The 11,508-nt window shown below is 39.1% G+C and overlaps 1 protein-coding gene across 1 annotated transcript; it reads right to left on the bottom strand.

Moving 5' to 3' along the window:
- Window positions 1-8,049: 8,049 nt before the first annotated feature.
- LOC134650763 (uncharacterized) lies at window positions 8,050-9,483 on the bottom strand. The gene has a single exon (XM_063505698.1). The coding sequence runs from the start codon at window positions 9,256-9,258 to the stop codon at window positions 8,050-8,052; it is 1,209 nt and encodes a 402-aa protein (XP_063361768.1). The 5' UTR covers window positions 9,259-9,483.
- Window positions 9,484-11,508: the final 2,025 nt, after the last annotated feature.

The following is an 11,508-nucleotide window of genomic DNA, read 5'->3' as shown; positions in this document are numbered from 1 at the left end:
GATAAAACCGGTACGATGAGAACGAAAAGAAAGCTTGAGACTACGGGACTCACGAAGGGTGCAACCTGCTCGGGCGGTAATAAAATGAAATTTGGATCTAAGATAGTCTGGCGCATTTGGATCAAATAAGAGAGTGTATAGTGTGCACAGAATACGTAAGGACCTCCGTTCACGAATAGGAAGCCAGTTAAGTCGACGGCGATATGCAGATATGTGGTCATATTTACGGAGTCCGAAAATAAATCTGATGCTGTTGTTAAGAAGGCGATCTAGTTTGCTCAGAGAGACTTCTGTGATATTCGCGTAACACACATCAGCATAGTCTACAATAGGTAACACAAGAGCCTGAACAAGGAGAACCTTGGTGCCAGTCGGAAGGAAATTTTTAAGCCGGTATAGGGCTCTAAGAGTGTTAGTGACCCGACGACATACGTCAGACACCTGCGGTTCCCAAGTCAGGCCGCTGTCAAGAATCAACCCCAGGTTTCTCACTTGCGATGACAGCGGCACAGGTATGTCTTCGTACACGATAGGAGACAAGTGAGTGAGGTCAGCTACGGCGAGTAAACGGGGGCTACCCAGTACAATCGCCTGGCATTTGGACGGATTTACAGAAATGCCGAAACAACGGGACCAAACAGAGATGCGATTCAAATCGTCGTTGATTTTTGCTATGGCACAATTCAGATCGTTAATGCTACTGTGGGTGTACAATTGCAGGTCATCGGCGTAAAGATGGTAAGAGCATGCGATATGAGATGCGATCAAGTTAATAAAAACGGAAAAAAGAAGAGGAGAGAGTATGCCGCCCTGCGGAACACCGGACGTGAGGTCACACCAGTCGGAAAAAGAGGAACTGTCCACGCGAACCATCTGACGTCGATCTCGAAGATATGAGGCGAACCATTTAGCCGTTGATGACGTGATATTTAAGTGGTTCAATGCGGCTAACAAGAGGTCATGGTTGACTGCATTGAATGCGTTTGAAAAGTCAATCAGTACCAAAACCGTCAGCTGCGTAGATTCCATAGCATATACAGTAATTTGTAAAAGACAAGCCATATCTATTCCAGTTTTAGACAATATGTACCTATGTGTTTAATATACCTACAATGTTAGCTCCAGAAACATCTGTCTGTATTGAATATTACTTAGGTACCTACATTATTAACAACAATAAATTTACCGCGTTGATATTTTTGGAATAAATAAATAATTGAAAATTGGATGGTCCAATCAGTTATCAACAAAAGCTTTCCTCCCCCATTTGTGTCATTTTAACCCGTCAAGTTAAATTAGGTTAGCAGCGTCCGTGTGAACGGGTTATGCAAATCCGGTTATCTGTTTTTCAACGTCCGGTTAATTCAGTTCTTTCTCGTTTGGCGCGCGAGCGCAGGAAAATTGCGCTATTTTGCATTTTGATGAACAATTTCGCTGAAAAAGACAAATATTGTAGCTAGTGTGTGTTGACCGAAATAAAATTTCTATATTTACTACATTTGGTATCCAAATTGATGCCAGGTGAACCGAACAGACACGAGCGGTATAGTTTACCTGCAGAAAATCGTAAATCAGTTTGTACAGGGTCCATTATTTGAAAGGAACATAACCTAGCTACATATTTCAATTATTACTTAACTAACTAAAATAGTTCAAAATCTATCTTAGCTGCCAATACTATGAAATAAAATAAAATTATATAGGTACTAACGCGCGCATGAGTGAAGGCCTGTACCCAGCAGTGGGACGTATATATTAGGCTCAAATTATTATTTTATTATTATAGGTACTCACATGAGTTTGATAGTAGTCATAATTATGAACGTTAGAGTTAGACCAAGAAAAGTCTAAAAAATACCAGCTGAGAAAATACAATGGCAAAGAATTATTCACTACATATACATATAAGTAGCTTAGTTACTTAAAATGTAACCTTTCAACCACTTTCAACTTAATTACATGCCTACATTGTTATATTTGTATAATGTATGTAATAAAACATAATACATATATGCTCAAAATAATGACATTAAACCACATTTTGCCGCACTTACATTTTAAAAAATACATCGTATATTGTAAACATCCGGTCATAAAGCGGACCTCGTAAAGCGCGCCATTACGGCACAGATGTTATCACGACATAAAACGCCAAAATTAAAACCTATAAAATAACGAGGCCTGATTTATGTCGAACGCGTCGGTATAAACGACATATTGCGGTTATTGGACGTCGTAAAAAGATTGGGTGTCTCCCCATTTGTTACATAGAACCTGTGATTCTTGAGAAATGTTCATATTTCGACGTAAAGTAAACTTATCACCCCCATGGAGCTCGTGGTAGATATTCGAACCGGCAACAAGCGGGCAGGTTTGTCCTAAATATTTACATATTTTTTTACAAGTATTTCGTCGCTCGAATATGCAAGAGCGATAGCTTTTCTATGGCAGATAACAATTTTTTTTTCTCATGGCATGCCCTCTGACACCGACATCGAATCGTGTCACTTAAACAAATACGGCAGGGTAAGTCAATGGGATTAAAAACTACCAAATACCACCAAATACAAACTACTAAAGGTGATATACTAAAGGTGCTCTGGGGAAAGAGTTCCATTGACAGAAGGTAGGATGTTCTTTGTTAGCCTATGGTTTATTTTATTATCTTACTGGTTATCTTACTGGCTATCGAGCTCAAGAAGTCTCACTTTATTCATTTATGAATCTTTAAACATAATACTCGAGGTATATTGCTTATAATAGTCTCAAAATTATCAAAACATTTATGAAAATTATGAAAAAACCGGTCAAGTGCGAGTCGGACTCGTACTCTAAGGGTTTCGTAATTATTAGGTACATCATCATCATCAGATACGTAGATACCTTATGGCCATACTGCACTCAAGGCTCTTGAGTCAAGAGTCAAAGATAAACAAATACGGAACTAAATCTACGGTTACAACTTTTTTGTTTGTTTTATTTGCACCCGGCTTGTTTGCACCGAGTAAAATCACTTCACGATGGAAGACATTTTAGTACCGATACTAGTTTTGGCTAAACTAATAATGAAGAGGGCTTAATTATGCCGATGGTTACCTTCTAACTTTAGGAAGGGTTTAGAGAATTTGCAAGTAAATTAGTAGCTCAATACGTCGGCGAAGCGAACTCCTGTGACGTAAACTTCGTCCCCTATGGACAACGCGGTTTCTGATACGGCGAGGGTCTGTTTACACTACTTATGTTGCAAGTGATTTCTACTGGTTTTGTGAATTAACTAGTTATGTGATTGAAAGGATAATCAATTGAAATGCCTACTTTACAATATTCATCGAGATCACCTAAATGGAACAACACAAGTCATACCCAAGCAATAGATGAATATAGATATCTTGTGAGATCCGCAGGTGATACGATTGCAGCCATTTCAAGGTCCCGAGATAATTTTAGAGGGCAAAAATATCCACTTTAGTTTAGGTACTGAATAATAGGTACTATCCTGCTTAATACCTAGGCATATTAGCGTCCAATTAAACCACTCGGGTGATCTTATTCTACCTACCTAATTCGTCTAATATTAGTGATTCAGACAGGTTTAGTGATTAAGGCGTATTTACTCGAATATTCATTTCCTTGCCCCTATTCTAGCATCATTTTATTTGACGAAGCATTCCTGCGTCGCTTGTTGTCATTATCATAAATTAAGATAAAGGCATCTCATTACTTTCCCCATTGTGCTGAAACGTGGAAATGTAATAATGTTCTCCCTAAGAAATTAAGCGGGCGTAATCAGTGGATAAAAATGAAAATCGGAAATAAAAAACGGGCCAAGTGTGAGTTGGACTTTCTATTATAAAATTTCGTACTAGTTAGCACACATTATTTTACCAAATGAGGAAACACTCTTATAGTTGTTTAAATTGCTGTCGCTAAATGCAGCTCTTAAGCTATACCTGTTCAAGTGAAGGAAGCTAGCATGCAAGTAGCTTGTCAAGTGGCATCGGGACGCGCGGAGTTAAGCCAGCGAGACACTCATCCAGGGCGAAACTTTGGCGCTGCCACACCAAAGCCAACTTGCCCCTACTTTGCCCAACGTTGCGGAAGAGAAACATTTATTTAAGACAGTCATGTAAACTCTAATATGAGTATTCGTGGAATAAATTTAATAATAGGGACCGAGTTCATTCATACCTCATCGAATAAATTATATTCAAGAGATAATTTACTGATAGGTACTTACTTACATATATCAGCGCTTTACTGTACTAAAAGTCAATCTTCAAGATCTTAAATAAAACATTACATTACGAATTACGAAACAAAACTGCTAACAAGAAAACTATTTTTATTAAAAAGTTTTAGTGTGCAATGTGGTGTTGAATATCTTACTTAGGATTTAGATTACTTAGGTATCTTAGAGACTAATTTAAGAGATTAAGTTGCGAGAGGTGTTTCAAGGCACAGAGGTGAAAAAACTTTTCTACCGAGAGACTGTAAAAAAAGCAACAAAAATACCGTGTGTAATCCATATCCGATTAATTTCGAAAGGACCGGAATCAAATCCCTATCAATCCATTGAAAATCTTCCATCTCCAAATCCGTATTCATTTTATTAGCTTCGAAAAATCTTTGAGAAACCTTCGTAAAATATCAATTTAATCAGCCACAGGGAGTTTATTCTCGAATGAGCACTTAACGTATCGAAATGATATCGACATTGCGTGCATTCGTATGCTCCAAACGTTATTCATTCTCATGTGTACTAGCACTAGCGCAACGAATCTTTGTATTCATTTGATTATTTATTCTTTATTCTTCAAATAAATACAGGTATAACTTTACAGCTCTAGATATGCCAAAACACTTATACTGTTAATACATAGTCATAACTATCTCTAGGATCTTTATTTATCTTTACATATGTAGATATTAAAAAAAGGTCTGAAACTATACTTTTATTTAATGTAATGATTATTTAATTTCGATAAATGAATGTTTTATAACCGTATTTTTAATTTTAATCACTTCACTGTTAAACTTTTAAATAAATGTCAAACAGGCACCTGCCGCGATAGCAGAGGACGCTGGTTCGATTCCAGCCTGGGGCACTGGAGGCCTTGGTCACTTTTTCTTAGTATATGACATTTATTTAAAAGTTTATAATTTATATAGTAGTGTGTCTACTTGAAATAAAAACAAATTAAAATATTTTCTGAAAATAAGTTAATTTGTTCTAATACACTTCACTGTTTATAATTGTATCGTCTATTATTACATTTATTACTAAACTTAATTAGTGTTAAGTTAATTAAGGCAATACTAATTTTGTACGCCAACAGGCAAAGCACAGAATTCTGTTTGTATATCAAGACTGATGTAAAATCTACAAATAAAAGTATTGTATATTATTCTACACCGACGAACGTTTCTATTTGATGACCGGTCTGGCCTAGTAGGTAGTGACCCTGCCTGTGAAGCCGCGGTCCTGGGTTCGAATCCCGGTAAGGGCATTTATTTGTGTGATGAGCACAGATATTTATTCCTGAGTCATGGTTGTTTTCTATGTATTTAAGTATTTGTATGTTATATACATCGTTGTCTGAGTAGTACTCACACAAACTTTCTTGGGTTTACCGTGGGGCTTAGTCAATTTGTGTAAAAATGTCCTATAATAAGTATTTATGTATTTATATAAAATACATACAATATATTGCATGGATGAAATAGAAATTGATACCCATTGAATATTGTCGGAATTGGGTCTCGTATTAGCATCTGATGCAGCAACAACGTGGCTTCGGCTCCAGGTAATCCCTTGTCTAATAGAGATTGATGTAGCCTACGACCTGCGGACGCGGTGATGCTTCATCATCAAATTGTGACGTTTAGGTGTGTGCAGTGATTTATATTACCTGGCGCCTAATGTTATTAATTTCTGGTATACCTATAGTTTACTATATTGTTTTTTAGTCCATCGCTTTCACCCAATAACCTAGTTATTGAGTGAAAGTTTATTTTAGATTCCATCAACTCTCAATAGTCCTTACGCCCTGGCCGGTGCTGCCTCTGCGTGCGTCACATAACACGGGCAAGGGCAGCATCCGCTCGATTAATTAAAGTGTCAAAAGGGACTCTACGTGTTGGCTTCGGCTCCGCGCACGCCTCCCAAAGGTCCAGAACACCATTGTTCCGTGATGGGAAAGACATAGTCATCGTGTTCACTATATTTTTTTGAAAACCGACATTCTAAACAGAAAACTGTAATCCTTTTGAAATATAAAATACATACTATTCCATCACCATTTGGCCAAGATGATGATATTTTAAAATTGTTATATCAAAGTGATCTTCAATTAAACCAACAGTATAAAATATCAGAGGTATTGTAGGTGTGTAATGGCGTAGGAATAAGCTCAACTGGGAACCGTCACGGACACCACGGTACGTGACTCGGAGCGTGTGCGACCGATACGTGATTTAGGTAAGTTTTGCAAATCGGGTTAAATGTATCTGCTTATTCGGACCGTGTCCGTCACGGTTTAATCAATTTGCAAAAAATATGTATTCGAGTGTAGGTATATTTTGTAAGTAACTATTCGAGTAATTACGAATACTGCAAATTTCGGGTAATTCTTAAAATTGACTCTAATCATACTGGTGATTTTCTACATTCTGAAGTATTCATAGTCGCCCGAATACACCTTACTGAATACTTAAGTTTTATTATTTATTTTAGAGAAAGTTTTTTTTTAAGGAAGATATTCTATGTTAATGGGCGTTTTTTTTTTGTTGTCCCCTACACTTTTTTTTTCAAATTTGGGATTAAAATTTCATTCATTTTAATAAATTAATAGCAGTGTTTTACCTACCAATAAAACACTTATTAAGCGAAATACCTTATTCGAAGCATATTAATTATATATTTGAGAGTGGCAACATTGATTGCTATGACGTTACGGCTGCTGAATAGTTGCAATTCCCACTCCTTTTACCCCCTCCCTAAATTTCCGTTTTTACCTGCTTGCCACCAGGGGCTCTGGCTTGCCTTCATTGAATCTCAAATTTAATTATTTATTAATATTATGATTAATTTATTTATTGCAATGTTCCACATAAACAGCAATTCGGGTAATTGTGTAGGTTTACTGATGTTTTTTATATTATGGACTGCAGTGAAGTGAAAGTGAAAATAGAATGGTGTTTCAACTATAAAAATAAGATTTTAAGATGTCAGTGGATCATTGCAATCTACCGCCAGGCCGGCCTAAAAGTATATGCTTCGAATAAGGTATTTCGCTTAATAAGTGTTTTATTGGTAGGTAAAACACTGCTATTAAGCTTCTTACCGTTATTCGAAGCATATTAATTATATATTTGAGATCTGTCTGTGACCGCCTGGTGGCCAGATGCCAATGTGAATCAGATAAGTAATATAATGTGTACGATTCGTGGGAAAGTGCCCTCAGCTATAATCGTGAACATTATAAACAGGATTTCCAATGGGAAAAAGGGTTGGATAGTGTGATGTGAGAAAACACAAAGATACCGATCGTCATAAACAATTGTTTATTTAACCATAATAGTTTCACTTAATCTATAGATGCTAAAGTAAATCATACATTTCATTAACTATATGCTACACTGGTTTATTCTAATTTCCTTGTTAGTAGTGTTCAACTACAATTAACATAACACATCATAAAGTATACTTGTAAATGATCCTTACTAGCAGGTAAGTACCTATGAAACATTTTAGGTTATAATCAGCTGCAAGTGACACACTGTAATACATCTGTAATAGTACATACTGTAGTAGTGTTTAACTACAAATAACATAACACATTAGTCATAACGTTTACTTATAATTGATTCTTACTAGCAGGTAAGTATTGTAATCAGCTGCAAGTGACAAATGAGTAATTTAAATAAAATAAAATTTAATAACACCTACATTTATTTGTTTTATTTACTTCTCGTGTATCTCAAAGGCAAGTACATAAGGTAAATATCACCAATCACTAAGTATATAGCAAATTTTATAATTCTTAATTATCAAATAGGGGCAAAACAATTTGTTATCGACGATGCAGCTGCTAGAGGTCTAATCTCTCTACGGTAAAAGTTAAGGAATGTGTTCTGTGAGCGCCAGTTACCGCGAGCTAAGATATCGTCTAAAGGAAAGTCCTGTACCCAATTTTTAGAAGCCACTGCGGGGCGCACGCTGCCGGGGCTTGCCTGGATGCCTGCGTCTAGCAGTACTTTTTTAATCCAGTTCGCGATAACTGTACGCGAAGCAGACTTAGGAGTCCCAGAAACTGTAATAAACAGATTATTAGATTTACATTTGTTACGTCTGTCGGCTGACAATGAAATTACTTTTTTGATCCAAAACACTGGGTCTAGGTTCTTACATTCACTGTTTTGAAATAAGCGCCAGCCTGATTGTCTATTTGAAACGGAGTCTGTCTTTGATCCAAAAATCGGCCAAAATGTTATTAAATTCTCAGATACGATACAATTATCGCTATTTATAGATAATAATGTGAGGTCATGTACTCTGCGTCCTGAGCACAATAAGAGCAAAATCGCAGCTCGCTTCGTACATTCATAAAAGCTATTTTCATCTATTGTACTGTTTTTCAGCCAATTTATAAGAATTTCTGTATCCCAAATAGGGACTTTGTCCGCCTTTGGAGCTTTAATGGAAATAGCTTTTAGTGCATGTCTTACCAGGGCATGAGAACTTAAATTTACCTGGTTATCAGGGTCAGTCAAGGTGGCAATTGCTGATTTATGCACTAAGATCGTAGAGTAAGATAAACCGACTTTTTGATGCAAATCTATCAAGAATCTGGCAAAGTCTGCTGCCGATGGTTTTAATGTATCGACTTTATTGTCCTGGGTCCATGAACACCACCTTTTCCAAGCTGGTTGATATGTTTTTCGGGAGGATTCCCGCCAGCTAGATAGCAACAAATCCTTTTGTTCTTGGGACCAATTATTCACACTTTTCGCCCACCCCCACATTTCCATACTTCCAGGGTCATCGAATGGACCTGGGGCGGTGGTCGGCCCGTGGTCGTGTCTACTAATACTTGATCGAGAGCGAGTATTGTAAACGGCGGGGCTAGGGCTCGGTTTTTGAGATCTGGTCTCCAAAATGTTTTCGGCCACCGTGGGGCTACAATTAAGTATATACCTCTGGCCGTGTTCAGGTGGGCTAGCACCTGGGGTATTAGAAGTGGTGGTGGGAACACCCATGCTAGTTGGTAGCACCACGTTCGGCTGAATGCATTGTGGAATTTGGCTAGAAGATCTGTCGCGTCGATCGAGACGTAGCTGGGGACCACATGCGCTGTCGCGGAGGCGAATAAGTCTATAGTCGGGGTGCCCCACTTTGAAAATATCTTCTTCGTTTTCATGGGCAGGAGATGCCACTCTGGAATGAGCGACAGGCGAGACAGGCGATCTGCTTCGCAATTGTACTTCCCGGGGAGATAATGAATTTGAACGTGAATATTGTATAGGTCTAGAAGGTGAAAAATCTAGTAGCATATATTCATCAGGGGTAATGATCGGGTTCCTCCTTCGTGTTTGAGGAAGGCGACCACTGATCGGTTGTCGCTCTGAATCATCACTGATGAATTTGCTAGGTAATAACCGCAACGTTTTAGCGCGTAAAGCACTGCCAGCATTTCCCTCTGGTTTGAATGGAGACTGGCTTCGGCTCTGGTCCAATGACCCCATAACTTTATATTGTTCAGTTGAGCTCCCCATGCTAGCGATGATGCGTCTGTCACCAAGTAATGACGAACCGGGGGATAATGGATCATAGATTTGTTTTCGACCTCGCTTAGCCACCAATACAGTTCGTCCTGGGCTTCTTGAGGAATCGGAAGCCGGCGGTAAGAGGGCTGGTAAAGAAGGCTTTGACAAAACTTTAATAGGGCTCTGTGGTTCAAGCGGCCTCGTGGTACAGGGAAGCTTGCAAAGTTGAGGGAGCCTACTATACTTTGAACCTCTTCTAGGCAGGCTGAGCTGTGCTTTAGTAGTTTTAGTACTTTTTGCCTCAGAGCAGTGCATTTCTTCGCCGGAAGGAATTTCATGTTCGAATGTGGGTCCCAGCATATTCCGAGATATTCTAAAACCCTTTGAGGGGTTAATATGGATTTGGCTCGATTTATTTTCCACCCTAACTGTTCTAAGGTCTGTGTCGCTTCTAAAGCCTGATTTGCTAAGACCCGGGGGTTTTGGTTCGCAAGAAGGAAATCGTCTAAGTAGACTAAAATCCGAAATCCTCTTTCCCGTAGGATTTGGGCAACCCAGTTGGTCAGGGAGGCAAACATTTTTGGAGCGCAAGCGATGCCGAACGGCAGGCAGGTCATTTGCATTAATTGACCTTTGAAAATCAATCTTAGAAACCGTTTTTGGTTCGTTGCGACTGGCAGGTGGAAATAGGCATCCGAGAGGTCTATTTTTATCAGCCAATCTGAAGGCTGTAGGAATGCCGGGATTGCATGCATGTTTGGTAACTTGAATTTCAGCTGTGGTAAGTACTGATTCAGCCTTTTTAAATTGAAAATTGGCCGGAATGTGCCATCGCTTTTGGGGGTCAAGAACATAGGGGAGACGAAACTGAGACCTGAGCTCGCATGTTCTAGCACTCCCATCTTTAGTAGCTTTTGTATAGCTTCTTGCATTTGGGGCGAGTAAGGGGTTTGAAATTTTAGGTTGGGCATTGCCAGCGGGGGCGGTATGTAAAAGGGGATTTGAAACCCTTGTATTAATTTTATTAATTTTGAAGGGGCGTTTAATAGCTTCCAGTTTTCCACAAATTCCTTTAACTGCCCCGCCCGAAAACTTATCGAGTCAGAATTTCCGTTTTGAATTATAGTCCCTGCGCGGGACGTACTGGCCCCCTTGTTTTTGGTTTCGGGCACCTTGCTGGTATGCATACGGGCCCTGTGACCTCGATCCGTTGCCACGTTGGCGCGGGGCCTTCCCTTGACTTCCCACAAATGTGCCTGGTCTTGGTTGGCGAAAAGGGCCGCGCCAAGCCATAGGTGCAAAATTATAGTTGCCTTGCGCAGGCACAGGTAAGAAAGGTCTAGGCATGGTCATGAGCAAGCCTGAAGGGTCGTAAGCGCCCTGCGCGGGTGCTTTTTGAGTGTTATTAGCCTGATTTAAGCCTGCTTGCGCAGCAGGTTTGTTTTGGGTTGGCGGTCGGACCGGCCAGAAACATTTAGCTACTCCACCTTGTTTTTCAATAGCTGAAGAGAGCGGTTCTTTTTGAAAAATGAATTGAGGGCTTGGGGGGATCTTTCTTAAGGATTCTTTGAAAAATTTATCTTTTACAGATCGGAGAATACTGTCCCGTCTTTGCTGTATAAGGTCAGCACGGTGACCACACGCTAATTGCAAAACATCGTTTGAAATCTTTTGGAAAGAGCCCTCTATAAACAGTTCTTTAATTTTATTTTGCAAAGACTCGGGATTAAGTTCTGTAGTGGT

This window comes from Cydia amplana, chromosome 9, assembly GCF_948474715.1.
Source record: "Cydia amplana chromosome 9, ilCydAmpl1.1, whole genome shotgun sequence".
Lineage (NCBI taxonomy): Eukaryota > Metazoa > Arthropoda > Insecta > Lepidoptera > Tortricidae > Cydia > Cydia amplana.
The sequence above is the reverse complement of the archived record's forward strand: the minus strand, read 5'-3'. Positions and strand labels throughout refer to the sequence as shown.